The following is a 20,414-nucleotide window of genomic DNA, read 5'->3' as shown; positions in this document are numbered from 1 at the left end:
AATTTAAAATGAGAGAGTCTTATTGGTGAAAACCCTCACGGGCACCGTAAGGCGGCGATGAGTTGAGAGATGAACAAATGAGAGAGGCTTGTTGGTGAAAACCCTTCGGGGCACTACAAGTCAAAAGAGGTTGGTGACTTTACGGAAAAGTTGGATCGTTGAAAGCCCGGGTTTTAAACTATGAAGATATGACATGAACAGAAATGTGATTAGTTGGATGGATTAGGCTGATCAATCCGAAATGCATATCATGATCTTTAGAGCCAGCTGATTCATTCAGATAAGTCCCTTTTCAATTTTTCTTCAAATAGTCATCTCAGTTTTTCTTTTTTTATTCCTATTTTTCGAAGTCACTTCGCTTCGTTTCTTTTGGGTCTATTTTTCTAAGTCTCTGTCAAATTAGTTTTTTGTTAAGCAAGCAAGAAAGGACTTCAAAGCTCATTACCGGCTTTTTATTTGCACCAAGCGAAATTTGGCCAGGCACATTCCAAGTGACGTGGTTCAGAATGAGCAATGCGATGGTAACTGAAGTTCAGGTGGTCAAGTGATTTGTGAATTTGTAGGAAATACAAAGGTTCCACAGTTGTCAGAATGAAAGTGTTATACGACGAGTTGAGTGTAAGGGATTTAAGTCATTCAGAGGTTTTGTGTTCGAGGTCTGATTGAAAGGTCAAATAATTCTTCATAGCCCGAAGAAGCTAATCAGAATGAAGCAGGATAGTGGCAGAAGCAGACACCTTCAGCAAGGATGCCACAAACTAACCGCCACAGTTTCAAACTGACAAAATTTTCTTTGTTTTAAGCAAGGAAAGAAATCTTGTTTGCTTTGCTAGGAATCCCCCATGAGGAAAGTATGTTCCAGATAAGTTCAGTCTTAAGTTTTCAGGACCCTCATGGATAATGGGATCTAGTTTTAAGTTTTCAGGACCCTCCTGGATAATGGGATCTAGTTTTAAGTTTTCAGGACCCTCCTAGATAATGGGATGCAACTAACAATCAATGAATGTTCCTGGTACAAACTGGGGCAGAAACTTTTCTCTGTTTTGTCTGTGTTGTCATGATCACAGGCACCCACCTGGAGAATGAGGGAATTTATTTCAAGTTTTTTAGTAAGCAGGCAACCACCTGGAGAATGAAGGAATTTATTCAAATTCTAAGTCATCAGGCACCCACCTGGAAAATGAGGGAATTCATTTCTGTTTTAAGTCAGCACAGGCGCCCACCTGGAGAATGAGAGAATTTATTTCAAGTTTTTAAGTAAGCAGGCATCCACCTGGAGAATGAGGGAATTTATTTCAAGTTTTTAAGTAAGCAGGCACCCACCTGGAGAATGAGGGAATTTATTCAAATTCTAAGTCATCAGGCATCCACCTGCAAAATGAGGGAATTCATTTCTGTTTTAAGTCAGCACAGGCGCCCACCTGGAGAATGAGGGAATTTATTTCAAGTTTTTAAGTAAGTAGGCACCCACCTGGAGAATGAGGGAATTTATTCAAGTTCTAAGTCATCAGGCACCCACCTGGAAAACGAGGGAATTCATTTCTGTTTTAAGTCAGCACAGGCGCCCACCTGGAGAATGAGGGAATTTATTTCAAGTTTTTAAGTAAGCAGGCACCCACCTGGAGAATGAGGGAATTTATTCAAGTTCTAAGTCATCAGGCACCCACTTGGAAAACGAGGGAATTCATTTCTGTTTTAAGTCAGCACAGGCGCCCACCTGGAGAATGAGGGAATTTATTTCAAGTTTTTTAGTAAGCAGGCACCCACCTGGAGAATGAGGGAATTTATTCAAATTCTAAGTCATCAGGCACCCACCTGGAAAACGAGGGAATTCATTTCTGTTTTAAGTCAGCACAGACGCCCACCTGGAGAATGAGGAAATTTATTTCAAGTTTTTAAGTAAGCAGGCACCCACCTGGAGAATGAAGGAATTTATTTTAAGTTCAAGTCAGTCATCAGGCACCCACCCGGAGAATGAGGGAATTTGTTTTAATTTTCAAGTCATTATCAGGCACCCACCTGGACAACGAGGGAATTTATTTCAAGTTTTTAAGTCATCAGGCGCCCACCTGGAAAACGAGGGAATTCGTTTCTATTTTAAGTCAGCACAGGCGCCCACCTGGAGAATGAGAGAATTTATTTCGAGTATTTAGTCAACATTAGGCACCCACCTGGAAAATGAGGAAATTTATTTCGAGTTTTAAGTCATCAGGCGCCCACCTGGAGAACGAGGGAAGCCATTTGAGGATTCAGTTCAAGTTAGAAGTAGCAGAAGCTCGCCTCAAGAATGCGAGCTGACAGTCCGAGATGACTAAAGGAAGAAGTCTCAATCCAGAATAAAAAGAAAAAAGAAGTGAATCCAAAAATGCAGAAGTAGATGAAGAGATATGGGCTGCTCAAGACATGATTGAAGTTGCAAGCTTTGCATGTCCCATCTTGATCCGAAAAGCTGAAGAAGAAAGAACTAGCACTTGCAGTTAGCAAGCATCAAGGTTCAAGTCAAAAGTCCGCATGAAGAACCATTCAAGACTCAAGATCAAGCTTCAGAAGACTCATAGATAGGAATCTTGTAACTCGTAGCTGATAGGCTTAGTTAGTTTCTTTTTCATTTTGACTTTGGTGTAGTAAGGAGCTCAGTAAGAAAGAGCAGCAGCAGCAGCAACAGTGAAATCACAGCTTCTCGGTAGTTCCAGCTATCAAAACTTTTAAAACTATACTGACCTGATTCCTCCATAGCCGAAGATATGTAGGCAACCTCGGAAGCAAGGTTCGGTCAAACGTTTTCAAAATGCTTCCATGGAGTATACAAACGGTAAAAAATCGCTCGTATTTGCTCAATGTATCTTTGCCCGAAAACTCTTCGTGTTTCCAAGTAAAGAGGGGCAGCTGTGAGCATGTGATTTTTGCCCGACTAAAATATTCCTACAATATTCACAAATAGACCTTTTTCTTAATTGTTTTTTTTTCTTTCTTTCTTCATAAGATTTTGTAGGAAATTTTGTTAATCAATTGTTTGCATTTAGTTCATATTTAATATTTTAAAATCATAGAAAATACCATTAAAATGTTCAAAATTTCATGCATTGCATTTTAGGTTGTTATTTATATTTTTAAGGTTAAGTTGTTAATTAATTGTATTATTAAACAAAAATCACAAAATACCATAGGTTCTTGTATTTTTAGCTTTTAGTTTCGAATAATTAATTTTGCTTTCATTATTTTTAGGTTAATTAATTATCTAAATATTAGAAATAATGAGTAGGTTAATTTTGCAAATTAGAATTGAGCTAGAATCTAATTAGGATTTGTTTTTCAAAATTTGTAGATTTTTAAAATGAAAGAAAACAAAGAAAAGAGAGGCTTTGTTTGGTCTTGATTCAAATTGGCCAAAATCTGCCCCAGCCCAATCCCCTTGACCCTTCATCTCAATCCAACCCGCTGACCCGTCGACTAATCTGCCCCACTCCCTCTTAATCTTGGCCATCCATCCACTTAGATCCAACGTTCCATGTTATTTACCCATGCCCAATATAATCTTCATTTCTAACAACTCCTAACCCTAATCTCCCTTACCTTAACCAGCCACACCACCCGTTCCACTCACCTCACTGTCGCGTCGCCACCACCCAAACCCACCGGAAAATTTCCTCTAACCATCACGTACTCCATCCTCTCTCCTCTTGCCACGTAGCCTAACAAACCTCTGACAAAGAATATGCCTCACCCGTTTTTTTCACGTTTTCACTCTCTTTTTGGATGGATTTAAGGTTAATGGGAGCCTCAGGATTAAAGTTTGTTGATCCTAGCCTTCCATTTGTCAAAAATCTGCCCATCTAAAGAGATCTATGGGCTTAAATTGTTTCTTGGGAGCAAAGGCAGAGGCTGGGGGATTTTTGAAGATAAATACTCTTTTTCGGATTTGAGGGAAGAGGAGGTTTTGGACAGATTTTCTGGGGTGAAAAATTCTAGGGTTTGAAGGTTTTTTTTTTAAAAAAAAATATTTTGGTCCAATTTTCCCCTTTTTGTCTTTGAGCCGCCAAGTAAAATTTTTTATTTCAATCATTTTCTTTTATTTTATTTTTTTTATTCCTAAGCATGGAGTGAGTTTGAACTCCGAATTTACGCTCGAGATTTGATTTCAATCATCGGTTCAAGTTCTGCTCGTTGCTTTGACTGCTCTGAAATTTCTGGGTTTATCATTGATTGCTGGATCTATCGACTGCTGTTAGCTGAGCTTTGGATTTCTTCTTTTTCTACTGCTTTTTTTTTGTCTTCGCGACTCTACTGTCGCCTGAATCATAGGTACACATGGAATCCCTGTAATTTTGTTTAACTTTACATGGCCTATTTTAAAGTTATGAACATGTTGAATGATTCTATTGAGCCTTGATTTTCCATTTCCACATTTTTTCTCTCTCTTTCTCTTCCCTTTATTCTGTTGTGAATCGAATCTTAGGCGAACCATTAAAAGATGAATTAAACTAATAGCTGTTGTTGGGGGTTTACTAATTCCTTTTCAATTGGTTTATCTTATTTGGACTGTCAGTTTGTTTTTCAACTTCTTCTATTAAATTACGCTAATGTTGGAGTGAGCAGAGATTTGATTGGACTTCATGTTGCAATAGCACTGTCACAATGAATATGTCTTAGTGTTTGAAGTATTCCATTGCTTGATTTCAGCATATTGCATTTTCTTTACTGTGCTTGGTTAAAGAGTTTCATTAGCATTTTAAAATCCTCTGTTAATTCCAACCCATATGCATTGAGGAGTTACTTCCTTAGTTGAGTCTTAGCAGAGATCTTTAAGAGTTATAATATGTATCGTCATTTGCCTATCTTTGACTTTAGAAGATGTTAATCTTTTCTTACTAAGAAAGAATTGAAGATCTGAAGGGATTAGGGTCTGCAGTATGCTACTTAGCAATCACAAAAATCTTTAATAGCATTTAGTTAAGCAGTAGTCAGAGTTAGTCATTTTTCTTACTAAATTAAATTATGATGTCATTCCATTGTGTCATTTGAGGGTGCGTTTGGTGTGAGTTCGAGTGATAACATCGGAAGGATAAATCAGTTAGATAAAATTAGTAGGAGATTTAGATGGGACATGCTTAATTTATCATAAGGAATGGGGGAGGTGATAGGAAAATCTTTAAATGACTTTTGTTTTAATTTTTTTTTTTTATTATTCAGATTCACTTTGCTTTCATATGCTTTCCGGCTTTCCTTAATTCTCATATCTTCAACTGTTTCGAATGTATGGCTATCAGTATCATTCTTTTATCCCTTTCTTTATTTGTTTTGATGTTTTGTCTGCTTTGGATTTGTGTCATCCTGATGAACAAGGATTATTGTGCTTGAAATTAAGGGGTGGGAATCGGGAAAGATTTAGCCCATTACTGCTTAATTTACATGCTTTAGGATTTGACTCGGTCTAAATGCATGCAATAAGAAGTTAAAAATGAAATGAGCGATTTTGAATATCGTAGCTTACTTTAGGCGCGATTCATAAATAAATCATCGTGACTATGGGTACGATTTCCGTGGCATAGTCATGATACGTAATTCCAATCCGGGTGTGCATTTCATGTGACCCGACTATAACTTCGAATAATAATAAAATAAATACGTCGTAAATCGCGGGTGCGTTTCATGTGGCGCGATTTGCAACGTGTACCAAAAACAAGCGAGTGCGCGATATCACGACTTGTTAAAACAAACTCCATAAATAATTAAAAGCGGTCAGAAGGCTAAAAAGCACAATAGGTTTTAAATATATAATAAGTCAGATAATTGGGCCAATTATTAATAGTTGAGCGACTGTGCTAAAACCACGGAATCCGGGAGTGCCTCATACCTTCTCCCGGGTTAACAGAATTCCTTATCCGATCTTCTGTGTTCGCGGACCATAAAATAGAGTCAATTTCCTCGATTTGGGATTTAAAATAAACCGGTGACTTGAGACACCATAACAACTATTCCAAGTGGCGACTCTGATCAAATAAATAATCCCTTTTCGAACAATGTCACTTAAATTGGAAAAACTCCCCCTAATATTTTCTGCGGGAAAAAGGAGGTGTGACACTATGTTATCAATGAGATGAGTAAAATGAGTTTAGATGTTGATTCAGAAGAATTTAACTCTGGCAAATTTGATGAAAAATGAGGTAATGATGATTATCAAACCTATTCGTTTCTGTGAATAAGTTTATGTATGGGAGCTAATGATGGCCTTAAAATCAGCCAACGCATGCATAATACTAGAGCTTCACTTCACATTGTTTCTTTCTTTGTTTTCTGTTTTCTTTTTTAGTCCTTATATATCTATTTCTTGTGCACAGATATATCTAAGGAACTAATTTCCTAAGCGCACACCATTATATATAACTGATGATTTTCCTCAGCAACACCTTTCTCACAAGAGATTGCAAGAGGATTAAAAAGAAGAATTAACCTAAATAGCCACCCACCCAACAACTTAAACTAAAATAGCTAGTAAATGTATAATATATATATAACATATGTATAACTATGTATAATTAGTATATAATCAGTGGCGGACCCATAATTTTGTGCAAGCGGGTTCAATCTCAGAAGTACATAATTTTAGTCATAAAATAGTAGTTGTCAAGTGGGTTCAAATAAAATATTTATACAAAATTTATGCAGTTTTAATCCTAATTTATATATATACACAGTATTATTTTTTGATGACTGAACCCGTTTGCCACTACGTGCGTCCGCCATTGTATATAATCATGTATACAGGCTGCAAAAATAAACAATGAATCAGGCTAGCTATGTGTAAAGATAACTTATGACCATCACGTACGGATTCCACCATTTTCGGCTAGCTATATGTGTAAAGATAACTTATGACCTTCACGTACAGATTCCACCAATTTCAACGCTTTGTTCTATCATTGGCGGATTTAAGATATAAATGATGTATTTCAACCTTTAACGTTCTTAGCACTGAAGTCATTATACTTCTAAAATTATGGGTTTATATAAAATATTTGCTAAACTTTTTATGAGTTTTCACATATGTATCTATAGTTTGGGCAAAAATTATACTGGTCCGGATGAACCCGCTTGCACCTGGCTGCATCTGTGACTGTGTTCCATGACTGTTAGAACAAACTAAACACAGCCTGAGTGCTTGAAAATTCATCCCTTGTAGCATCTTTTCTCGATTGGGTTTCCTTGTTTGCGCGCTCTTTAACAGATGCTGCCTTCTCAAGAGCATTCTTAGCTTCCTTGACAGCAATGTCATATTTACGTTTCCACTCCGCCGCCTCCTTCTGAGCCGATTTAGCTTGTTCTTTGGCAGCACGATACTTCCTTACTTCATAATCCAGGTCATCTTTTTGTCTCTGTAATTTTTCAATTTGTCGCTCAGCTTTCTCAATCTGAGTTAATCTTTCCATAGCTAATCTCTGAATATCATTCTTTTCTTTCACGGCCCTAGCTGCTTCAGCCCTTGATTTATCAGCCAACGCAGTTGCTCTTTTAGCCTCTCTTTCATATCTATACTGAATATGCTCAAATCTAATGGACTCTAACCGGTACTTCTGCTCCAGATGAACCTTCTCCTGTTCCAAAATCCTAGCTTTTCTTTCAAATGATTGTGCAGTAGCATTGATATTCTCTAGCCTTTCACCCAATTTCTTGACTTCAACCTTTAAGATTGAAACTTCTAGATCAGAGTTCTTTACTTTTGATTCAGCAGCCTGTAAGAAGTAATAATCACAGAATAGTCATTAGTACAAAACAATCAATCAACTACACCTCAATTCTGAACTAGTTGAGTTTGGCTATATGAATCATCTGTATCCTTTTTGCTCCATTTGGGCAATTACTAGTACTAACACACATGCAAATCTCTTAAACTACCACATACAAAATGAGCGCAAGTATCCTTTTATTTACATAGGCAGGTTTACCTAGTTGAATTGCCAGAGAGAAATTGGTTCCAATCATAAAAATTGAGAGTTCCATTCATCAGATCTAATTGGCAAACTTGTCGATCAATCCACAAGTTAACACATAACTAGAGGTTACTAGATTGCCAAATAAAAGTCCGCGCACTCCAAATGCTAAAGCTAGTGCAAAGGGCCAACACTTTAAAATAACAAACAGAGAGTGCCCACCCCTCTTTCTGACTTTTACTTTGCTCTATCCCACCACCACCTTTTTTTATACACAAGATTGGTGCAAATGCAAGTTATGTAGTTTTAGATAAGCAACTCACCCTCAACTTCAAATTCAGTGTTGCTAAATGCTGTTCAGCCTGCTCAAGCTTAGATGTCTTGTCTTTTATTTCTTTGTCCTGCAGTTTCATGAACAAATAGAACTTTAAATGTCATCTTGGAAAACTAAGAAATGATGTTTCCAGGAGGGTTGAGAAGCAAAATCAAACAAAGCAGCAAATTGAAATTGAACCAATATTTGTAGCAATATTTTCACCTTATCGGCCAGAGTCCTTAAAAATTCATCCCTTAAAGCATCTTCTCTCAATTGGGTTTCCTTAACAGCAATGTCATATTTAAGTTTCCACTCTTCCGCCTCCTCCTGAGCTGATTCAGCTTGTTCTTTGGCAGCAGCCAGTCTTGCTTCAGCAGCAGCAGTAATGGACTTCAGAGCAGATACTTCTGCACTTGTTTTCTCTGATCCAAGCTTGTCTATTTGATTCTTGATAAGATCAAAAAGTGGACTTTCCACGCTGGAAAATTAATGTGATATTACATATATACTCCCAATTGCAAGTGCTTCAATAAAGCATTGATAATATACAAACCTTTGTTGTATGAAGACGATTAATTTTCTCCACTTTTCAGGACCTTGGCACGTTGCTTCGTACTTGGATACTAAACAACCAAGAACCTGCATATAGCATATGCATTTCCGGGTATCTGTAACTTAATAAGCCTGAATTCCAGTTTAGCTACCTAAAAATAGGCTAAATTTCTATCGTAGTATCATGAATAAAGCTTACCTTAAGAACACCATCTATGTTTCCATGAGGAGCATGACAAGCCACTTTCAGTTCCTTTTCCATGTCCTCTATGGCATTTGAACACCGTAGATAGGCCTCCCTAAAGGCATCCTTTTTAAGTTCCTGTATCAACATAAAAACCAATTTGACAATTGAAAAGAGCTATTTAGTAGCATAGCGTAGATACTCACTACCAGGAAACTTTTACTGAATACCAGCCAGAATGTCAACGGGCAGGTCCATATAACATATATAGTCAATATCATGTGGGCAGATGGCCCATGTGCAGATATCAAACCAATAAGAACATAGGAACCGTATCTACACAGGGACAGGCATTTTTCTGGGAAGAAACAAACATACCAAACACACAGGCATTAACACATATGTGCCTGAACTTTGACTCAATTATCACCTGGTTAGCAGAGAGAAGAGTTGTAAATGAAGGAGAGAATTAAGATACATTTCACAGGTCACTTATACGATGAAAGAAACAACAATAACTTCTTAACCATGCAATTCACTGAAACACAATGTTGAGATTTACTAGAATATTTCACCATTCCAAAAGTGTAAGTAGTGAAAATACAGTCTAAACAGAATAATTTTACACTTACCCAAAAAACAGAATAATTGTACACTGTACAGATTAATTAAGAATCTTGTCAAGTAAGAACTTTTCCTTATCTAAATTAGTCTTGGATGTATCTTTCACTAATTCATCAAGTATTTTTTTCTCATCTTCTCCTTTTTCACAACTTCAAATGAAGATCAAATGTCCTAGATGCTGATTTTTGCATCAGGAATAATATCCTTACATTACCTATAAGAAAATGAAGATCAAATGAAACCTCTAAAGCTTGACTTCTGCGTAAATAGGTTTTGCCATTCTATGAAAAATAGAAAATGTCCTCCGTATAAAGATACTCAAAGAGAAACGATAATGGTTATATCTGAAAGCATTACCTGAACCATCTCTGAAAGCAAGGAGGAATTTCGTTCTGATCCAAGGCCAATCCACGGCTCAAAGCCAAAACATAATAAATAAATACTACTAAATTCAACAACTAAAAGACCTCCAATGAAGCAATAATAAGAAAACCATGTCCCTGGTTCCAACATTAAATACTAATCGCATTACATAATTGTCAGATTTAACCCCCCCCAAACCCCATGACACTCTTCCTAGAACCTAGTCAGTGTCGTTTATTGGCTAACCTATTGGCAAGTATCTCTAGAACCCCAATCCTGAATATAAGCAAATGAAGTAATGTAGAAGCATGATTACAAAATAGTTTTTGTTTTTTGGGGGGATAAGGATGGTGCAGAAGCAAAATAAAAATTAGTATTAACTCATCCTCTACGAAGGAATGTATTACGACACAAACATGTATGCTTATATCACTATTCACTAATGCACTTTATCCTCCATATTTGAAGTAAAGGGTAGATGAAAAACTAACCTCAAATGCCTCTTTTATGAAATTCTGGAGACGCTTCTCATATTTCATCCTGGTGGATCCAGCCCCCACAGCAGTACAATTAAATTCTGTCATGGACTTTTGAGCCGCATTTTCATGTGCTTCTCTTAGTGCACCCTGCGATGATTGAAATATTAAAAGCAACCAGATAATGTTAGCAACGAAACAAAAGCAACACTTACTTCCTCCGGGGGCTTAGAACGATCAAATGAAGCCATGTATCTATCAGCAGCCAAATCGTATGCCCTTTGACACTCAGCTTCCTCAACACTCTGCAGAAATTAAAAAGGAAAACATGCATCAGCATACATTATAGTGCATAAGCTGGGTATACAGAGCTAACTCACAGTGTAGCACTTGGCTTCAGCTGAATACCATTTTAGAAATGACAACAATGACATGGGAAGTTAAATAACATCCATACAAGAAAGCTGGAAAAACTCCAAAGGGATTTTCTATGTACGGTTCAATCGGGGAGAGGAAGTTTCACTTGATCAATTGGGAGACTGTCACTACACCAAAGTATTGTTTTTTTTTTTTTTTTGGGGTGGGTGGGGGGTGAGTAGAGGAGGATGCACTTTGGAGGGGGATGATCACACAGAAGTATGTGTGGAGGACTAAAATTGTCTCACTGCCCTACGGGTGCAGGCATTGGAGGAATATTTTGAAGGGGTGGGAAGAGTTTGTAGGGAACATTTTATTCAGAGAGTGTGATGGAAGTAGGTTCAGTTTTTGGGAACCTAGTGAAAGTTATTCTTGACCTTCTCCAATAGTTTTTCTCTAGTACAAACCCCAGATTTAAGATCTCTATTTATCCTTATTTCTTCTGTTCAGGGCCACTTTCTTGGTGCCAAGTCAATGTAATTAATGATTTGAGTAATAATCATGCAACAACAATTAGTGGTTTCTTTTTGGTCCCTCGTTCGGGTCAATGGTGTTGGTGATGAGAAAAATGATGTTTCTATTGGAAAACTATTTGCGCAGTTACAGAGAAGAACATCAATGATGTGGAGAAAAAGAAAGGAAAAAGAAGTATATCTGCCATTAAGAACATCACTAACCTGCCATGAAGAGGTGAATGTGGGCACTGCACCATTGTTAAGAGCATCCAGGAAGGACTGAGTTATACGAGCAAAGAGCGGTCCTGTCATAACAGTCCCTCCAACTTGCTTTGGTCTTGTCCTCTCAAAAACAAATCTTGTCAAAGCATCAAGACCAGCTTTAAACTCTGGCCTCAGGTTTTCCAACTACATGTGAAAATCGATACTACAATTAGAATAATTAAAGGGCAGAATCACAATTAGATAATAATAGTAGAGAATGGAACATATGAAAGAATATTAACTGGAATCTGATCTAGCCGTTGAAGCGCATTTTCATTGCTCAAAGGACGCACAAGGCTGAAGCATTCTCTATCAGGGAAAAGAGCACGAATGGATTCCCTAATCTGCAGTTAGAAGTTCCAAGTTCCGGGAACCAGTTTTTAAAACAGGGATGATTAAATTAGAAATTGAATAATTACAACACATAGTAAAGCAAAAGAAACATTCATGTAAAGTGGATACCTCGTTTTTAGCAGCAACACCTCTCCCACCACCTTGAACCGGCCTCAAAGCAAGTTCAAGGTAGTCCCACGGAGTTATTTTACGGTTGTCCTCAACCAAGTCCAAATAAAAATCCTTTTTGCAGAGAGAAAAAATATATGTCAACAGTTTCACAAGCAAGCACAGAAGTAAATCTAAATGAATCAACTCTGAATAACCCTAAGCAACCAAACGAAGATTGGGGAGAACTGTCCAAGCTCCGAAGCGCTGGCCATTTCAGTGACAAGAGAAAGACGGTCAATTGCAGCTTCATCAATATCACCCATCTATATTAATAGATCAAAGAGATTATGAAGACACCTAAAGAACAGACAAACTGTAGCAACAAGGAAATTCACTAAATCTTGAGGGGAGAACGCTAAACAGTCTAACAAGAATGCCATGTCAAAGGGAACGAATGAGATCCATGTTTGAATGCTCCTAACCTGGTTATATACAAACATACTTGAAAGAAGGACCGCCAAGGACAATATTTGTGTGCTATGTGTTCCCTGTCAAACAGCAAAACAAAACAGAAACTTACAAAAGGCAAAAGAGAGTCAGTAGCCATACAAGCCATATAGCATGTGCCAGGTGAGTGAGTAGTAAAAATCTTGACACTGCTATCAGTATGCAGGTGATACCTTCTTCAGAAAACCAATAAGTAATAAATATGTTAAAGGGCGGAAACTAACTGTTTGATCATAAGCATTAATTCCTTCTGTGTCCAACAGTAACAGATTGTATTCCGTTCCATCAAGAGCTGTTCTCCTTAAAGGTGCACTCCACAACCAAATACCTTTTGTACATGGCCGATGAGTTGGAGACACTTGAAAACCAGTACTCCTGCCAAAAAGCTATTGGGCATACAGCAAGCTCTCAGTTACATGTTTTCAGCAAAGTAGGAAGAAGCTCTAAGTTACATATGGTAATCTACTTGAGATAGCAAGTAAATAGCTATAAGTAAATAGTAGAGATAATTGTGGTTCCATTGTAATAGACCTTGCTAATAACATAACTGAATTGAGTTTCTAAAACAACAATATCACAAATGTGCTATAGCTTTGACTCACGAGTTGACTGTAATCTATGTATGAAATGAACAAGTCACAACCTCCGCACGGAGGATGACAAGTTTGCTGCAACAAATAGTGAACTCCAGTTGAAACCTTAAAAAACAATTTAGATGAACAAGAACAACCAGGCCTCAGTCCCAAACAAGTTAAGGTCGGCTATATGAATCCATACTGACCACGTTACTTCATTTAAATCCAATATTATGCAAATATAAATAAAAAGTATAAGGAGAACAGTAAATCTCAGCAAGATTAAACCACTCCTAGCAAGCAGTCTAAATCATCTTGACAGGTATGTTGAGCTAATATAAAATAGTTAAGGTCATACGTTGTACATCCTTCAACCAACACATATGAATATATTCTTCCAAACTCATTTCTACTCTACCTTTTTTTTTTTTAAAGATAATGGTGATGTCGGGGCCAGCTTGCGCGCACCTCAAACTTATTCTATGGAGTACGTGCTACCTCCCACCAGCATATGTACCGGGCAACACTTAGGATCAACCGCAGCCTTCGAAACTCGGGAATAATGGGTGCCCCTTTACCCTCCTCCACTTAAATATCGGGCTTAGTACGCAAGGCTCAAACCTGTGACCTAAGTCACAAGTCCCTCAACCTTTGCCACTTGAACTAAGCCTCAGGGGCTAAGGCATAGCTGATTGATTGATTTAATGATGTCGATTCTCAAGTTTCATAACAATTGCTTGATAATTCTAGTCATAACAATTAAATAGATGACTATTAGCTTCCAAAATTCCAATTCTAACCAACACCTACAACACTTGAGAGGAAAAACCCGTAATAAACAGCGGAGCTCTTTACAAACCATAACCACAACCCTAGATTGTGCATTTAACCAAAAATACATTTTAAAAAAACAAATACTAAGAGCTTAATTTATCTCTAGCTTGACTGAAATTTTACCTGATTAAGTAAAAAGCTCTTGCCTTGACGAGCACGACCAGAAACAGAGACAATACCAACTGGCTCTTTGACTAGTTGAAGTATCGCAAGGGCTTCGGGATCAATTTGGAACTTTCCTTCCTCATCGCAATACACGAAACGAACTGCTCTCTCCGGACCGGCGGCAATGTTAACGGCGGATGGAAGAGATGACAGCGACGGCGACGGTGATGAAGAAGGTTGCTGTGCGGAACTTTGTAACGTTGGAATCGCCATGCAAGAAGAAGAATTAAGGGAAAGTTGTATATGGTACTATAATATTAAAAGTGAATGTTACTTAGAGAGCAAGATAGTCTAACTAGGAATCAACTTCCTTTTTCCTGTAAACAGGAGGATTTTCTATTTCATTCGTAAGACTTAACAAATTGTACTATTATCTCTCTATAAATTTCTTTTTTTCTCTTATTTCACTTTATTTTTATTATTTTATAAAAGTGACTTATAGGTCACGGAATCGAGCCCGAGAAATAGTTATTAATACTTGCATTAGGATATGACTCTTCCGCGAACCTACGTGAATGCGGGATACCCGTGCACCGAATGACTTATTTAATAAAAGAAAATTACCTTTTTAGATGATTTTCAACCGGGAGGACGGTCAAGAGATACCTTTTCCGGTTTGGACAAATTTTAGTTGAAAATGAAATTAAAAATTACTTAATTTAATTTAAAAAATAATTACATTTTTGATTCAGTTTTTTGTATATATTAATTATTGTCTTTGTGATATTTCACTAAGAATATATAACTTTTAATTAATTAAAATGTGTCGGTTTTGTCTTAAAGTTACATAGAAAATACTTATATCATATTTAGATTATTTTGAGAATAATATTCTCATTATGAAGTAATAATACAAATTTAACATAATACACAAATAGTTAAATGTTTCCACAAGTAATAGTTAAACTTGTGAAGGAAACAAGCAGAATGATAAAAAAAATGTGCATTTCGATTTATTAAAGATTAAATGTGTTTAACCAAATAATAATTAGATTAGACTTTATTAATATTTCGGAGACTAAAACCGCAAATTCTTCCGATGGCAAGTTGAAAAATTATAGTTCGTAGAATGTGTTTGGGTAGCTATACGTTTGAAAGAAGAAAAAATCTTTCAATTTTTAACTCATAATACTTACTCCAACTAACATTTAAATATTATTATTAATATTTAGTATTCATGAATTCTTTAAAACAGTAATTGATTTGCTAAATCGATTATTAATATTTCATACCGTATATATGTCACGACCCGAAATTTTCCACCGACGGGACCGTGATGACGCCTAACATTTCACTTACTAGGCAAGCCAATGTTAGAGAATCATTAGACCAATTCCTTATTCCCATTAAGTAAATAATAATAATTAACTAAGATGAAATATAATAAGTGCGGAATATTATAAACCTGTATTAATTACTACCACCCGGATCTGGAGTCAAAATTCATGAGCATTCTAGAATTTACTACAAGTAATAGTCTGAAAGAAATACAACTGTTTGAATGAAAGAAAATAGTAGGACATAAAAGATAGACGGGGACTTCAAGGTCTGTGAATGCCGACAGATCTACCTTGAGTCGCCGGACAATGGACCAATAGCAAAATCTCGATCAACCTGAGCCGGTACCAAAATCTGCACAGAAAGTGCAGAGTGCAGCATCAGTACAACCGACCTCATGTACTGGTAAGTGTCGAGCCTAACCTCGACGAAGTAGTGACGGGGCTAGGACAAGACACCCACATATAACCTGAACATTATAATCATGCTAGTGGCAACAACAGTAAATAAAAAAATAACACAGAAATAATGGGAAGGGGACATACAGTGGGGGAATACAATATAAAGAGTGAGAATAATGAAAAGACCGAATTAAACCGAAAATCCTTAAACGAATTGAGCAAATAAAACAGCAAAGGAAAACTTTACTGCATCATCCTTCGTGCTTTTACTCTCAACCTCACCAAATAAATAAATAGAACGACACGACATCACCCTTCGTGCATTAAACCTCTCATAATTTACACGGCATCACTCTTCGTGCTTTATCACTCACAAATCATGGCACGACATAACCCTTCGTGCATTAACACTCACGTATCGCGGCACGACATCACCCTTCGTGCTTTACACTCTTCCTCACAAATCACAGAATCAATAACAACGGATAGATATGAGTATTACAAAGAAACTAGTATTTTACCCATAATTAATAGCACAATGTAACCTCAACCTTGAATCAATATTCGAAAGTTACCAAATCTGAGTGAAACCAGATATAAGTCACCCAACATTTCAAATAACTCGCTAAGCATGGATAGTTGAATTTAAGGCTACAAAATAGACAAGAATAGAATTTCACTCGCATGCTATGACTCGACAACGACGCATAGATGCTCGTCACCTCACCTATACATCGTATTTAACAACCGAACACGTAGCAAATAAATACATAATACCTATTTCCTCAAGCCAAAGTTAGACACGACACTTACCACGCTCCGAAGGCCACTTAATTCTCAATCACAGCTTTTCCTTTGGAATTCATCTCCAAACCACTCGTATCTATTCAAAAATAATTCAATTATATCAAATATTGCTAAAGAAATCAATTATATTGCATAAATTAAATTTCCCAAATTTTCCTCCAAAAAGTCAAAAAATCGACCCCGGGCTCGCTTGGTCAAAACCTGAGGTTCGGACCAAAATCCATTTACCCATTCACCCCCTAGCCTGAATATATAATTAGTTTTGGACTCCGACCCTCAAATTGAGGTCTAAATTCCCAAATTTCCAAAATTTCTAGTTTCTACCCTAACCCCTAATTCTACCATGTAAACTCTAGATTTTAGGTTGATAATTCAAGAAATATAATGGGTAATTGAAAGAAAATAATTTAGAATCACTTACCAACACTTTGGGGAAGAAAGTGACTCTTGAAAATCGTCTCTACCCGTTTGGTGCTTGAAAAATATTGAAGAAATGGCTTAAACCCGTGTTTGATCCTATTTTATGCACTGGGCGACAGTGTGCATCGCGTTCGCGAAGAGTATTGGCTGCCAAGTCTTCACGTTCATGATGGTTACTCCCCCTAGCCTTCGCGTTCGCGAGACATTGCTCGCGTTCGCGAGGAGCTGGTCGCGTTCGTGAAGGGTAGCGCCCCATCGCTTCGCGTTCGCGACTAAGCCTTCGCGTTTGCGAAGAAGAAAACTTCAGCTGCCCAGTTTACTCTTCGCGTTCGCGAGATTACCTTCGCGAACACGAAGAAGGACCTGCCCGAACACCTGCTGCAGCAAAATACCAGATTTTCAAAGTCAAAAATATTCTGTGGCCTACCCGAAACTCACCCGAGCCTTTAGGGCTCCAAAACAAACATGCACACAAGTCTAAAAATATCATACGAACTTGCTCGCTCGATCAAATCGCCAAAATAACACCTAGAACTCTAAATTTAGCACCAAATCAAATAAAATTCTCAAGAACACTTTAAAATTTCTATTTTCTCAACTGGACGTCCGAATCACGTCAAATCAACTCCGTTTCTCACCAAATTTCACAGACAAGTCTTAAATATCATAATGAACATGTACCGAGCTCCAGAACCAAAATACGGACCCGTTACTAAGAATGCCAAACATCAATCAATTCTTAAAAACAAATAATTTTCAGACTTTTAATTTTTCCAAAAAATCATAACTTAAGCTAGGGACCTCCAAATTCGATTTCGGGCATACGTACAGGTCTCATAATTCGATATGGACCCACCGAGTCTGTCAAAATATGGATCCGGGCCCGTTTATTAAAAATGTTGATCGAAGTCGACTAAAATCAACTTTTAAGGCATAAATTCTTATTTTCATCAATTTTCAACATAGAAGCTTTTCGGAAACATGCCCGGACTGCGCCCGCAAATCGGGGAGTATAAAAATGAGATTTTAAGGCTTAAGAGTGCAGATTCGAGTTCTAAAATATAAGATGACCTTTTGGGTCATCACATTCTCCACGTCTAAAATAACCGTTCGTCCTCGAACGGACATAGAAAAGTATCTGGGCTGGTGAAAAGGTGGGGATATCTACTCCGCATATCAGACAAGGACTCCCAAGTAGATGACTCAATAGGCTAACCTCTCCACTGCACTCGAACTGAAGGGTAATTCTTTGATCTCAACTGGCGAACTTGCCGGGCTAAAATTGCCACCGGCTCCTCCTCGTATGTCAAATCCTTGTCCAACTAGACAGAGCTGGAATATAACACATGGGACGGATCGCTATGATACTTTTGAAGCATGGACACATGGAATACTGGATGAACAACTGCTAAACTAGGTGGCAACGCAAGTCTGTAAGCCACCTCTTCCACTCTCTCCAGAATCACAAAAGGTCCAATATACCTAGGGGTCAACTTGCCCTTCTTTCTGAACCTCATTACACCCTTCACGGGTGATACCCGAAGTAACACTCTCTCTCCGACCATAAATGCAACATCACGAACTCTACGGTCGACATAAATCTTCTGCCTGGACTGAGCAGTGCGAAGTCGGTCTTGAATAATCTTGACCTTATCCAAGACATCCTGTACTAAGTCAGTGCCCAACAACCGAGTCTCTCCCGGCTCGAACTACCCAACTGGCGACCGACACCGCCTACTATATAATGCCTCATAGAGAGACATTTGAATGCCCTACTGGTAGCTGTTATTGTAGGCGAACTCTGCAAGGGGCAAGAACTGATCCTACGATCCTCCGAAGTCTATAACACAAGCGCGGAGCATATCCTCCAAGATCTGAATAGTACGCTCGGACTGCCCATCCTTTTGAGGATGAAATGTTGTGCTCAACTCAACCCGCGTACCCAACTCATGCTGAATTGCCCTCCAAAAGTGCAAGGTAAACTGCGTACCTTGATCAGAAATGATAGATACGGGCACACCATGAAGACAGACGATCTCCCGAATATATATCTCTGCCAACTGCTATGAGGAATAGGTAACTGCCATAGGAATGAAGTGCGTTGACTTAGTCAGCCTATCCACAATAACCCACAAATCATCGAACTTCCTCTGAGTCCGTGGGAGTCCAACAACAAAGTCCTTAGTGATACGCTCCCACTTCCACTCAGGAATCTCTCTCTTCTGAAGCAAACCACCAGGTCTCTGATGCTCGTACTTTACTTGCTGACAATTTAGACACCGAGCTACATATGCAACTATGCCTTTCTTCATCCTCCTCCACCAATAATGCTGCCGCAAGCCCTGACACATCTTGGCGGCGCCCGGATGAATAGAATACCGGGAATTGTGGGCCTCCTTAAGAATCAACTCACGAAGTCCATCCATATTAGGCACACAAATACGGCCCTGCATCCTCAAAACTCCATCATCTCCAACAGTAACCTGCTTGGCACCACCGTGTCGCACTGTGTCTCTAAGGAAAAGTAAATGAGGATCGTCATCCTGCCGATCTCTGATGCGCTAAAACAAAGAAGACCAAGCAGCTGCACAAGCTAGAACACGGATGGGCTCAGAAACATCCAACCTCAAGAACTGGTTGGCCAAGGCCTGAACATCCAATGCAAGCGGTCTCTCACCAACTGGAATATATACAAGGCTACCCATACTGACTGACTTTCTACTCAAAGCATCGGCCACCACATTGGCCTTCCCGGGATGATACAATATTGTGATATCATAGTCTTTCAATAGCTCCAGCCACCTTATCTGCCTCAAATTAAGTTCCTTCTGCTTGAACAAATACTGCAAGCTTCGATGATCAGTGAATACCTTACATGGCACGCCGTAAAGATAGTGCCTCCAAATCTTCAGCGCGTGAACAATTGCTGCCAGCTCTAGATCATGAACAAGGTAATTCTTCTCATAAACCTTTAGCTTCCGCGAAGCATATGTAATAACCTTGCCACCCTGCATCAATACCGCACCCAGACCAATACGAGATGCGTCACAATATACTGTATAAGATCCTGAACCTGTGGGTAACACCAATACCGGTGCCGTAGTCAAAGTAGTCTTGAGCTTTTTAAAGCTCTCTTCACACTCATCGGACCACCTGAACGGGGCACCCTTCTAGGACAATCTGGTCAATATGGCTGCTATGGATGAAAACCCCTCCACAAATCGTCGGTAATAGCCTGCCAAACTAGGAAACTACGGATCTCTGTAGCTGATGTGGGTCTAGGTCTGTTTTGAACTGCCTCAATCTTCTTAGGATCCACCTGAATACCCTCTGTTGATACAACGTGACCCAAGAAAGCAACTGAACTCAACCAAAACTCGCATTTTGAGAACTTAGCATATAAC

General features: G+C 38.3%; 1 protein-coding gene across 2 annotated transcripts; it reads right to left on the bottom strand.

The window, feature by feature from the left end:
- Nucleotides 1–6,984: 6,984 nt before the first annotated feature.
- Nucleotides 6,985–14,416, bottom strand: LOC107826318 (uncharacterized). Of its 2 annotated transcripts, XM_016653278.2 has the most exons (14): nucleotides 14,063–14,415; nucleotides 12,755–12,916; nucleotides 12,506–12,571; nucleotides 12,239–12,346; nucleotides 12,042–12,155; nucleotides 11,822–11,923; nucleotides 11,538–11,723; nucleotides 10,659–10,748; nucleotides 10,459–10,593; nucleotides 8,996–9,118; nucleotides 8,798–8,883; nucleotides 8,467–8,722; nucleotides 8,252–8,329; nucleotides 6,985–7,730 (listed from the first exon to the last, which is right to left on the bottom strand). In XM_016653278.2, exons 1-14 carry the CDS (start codon nucleotides 14,315–14,317, stop codon nucleotides 7,131–7,133), a joined length of 2,361 nt encoding a protein of 786 aa, XP_016508764.1. In that variant the 5' UTR covers nucleotides 14,318–14,415; the 3' UTR covers nucleotides 6,985–7,130. The 2 variants fall into 2 exon arrangements, with proteins under 2 accessions (XP_016508764.1, XP_075101392.1); XM_075245291.1 differs by lacking the exon at nucleotides 12,239–12,346 and having other exon boundaries at nucleotides 14,063–14,416.
- Nucleotides 14,417–20,414: the final 5,998 nt, after the last annotated feature.

Source organism: Nicotiana tabacum, chromosome 23, assembly GCF_000715075.1.
Source record: "Nicotiana tabacum cultivar K326 chromosome 23, ASM71507v2, whole genome shotgun sequence".
Lineage (NCBI taxonomy): Eukaryota > Viridiplantae > Streptophyta > Magnoliopsida > Solanales > Solanaceae > Nicotiana > Nicotiana tabacum.
Note: the sequence above shows the minus strand (reverse complement) of the source record. Positions and strands in the feature narration are given on the sequence as shown.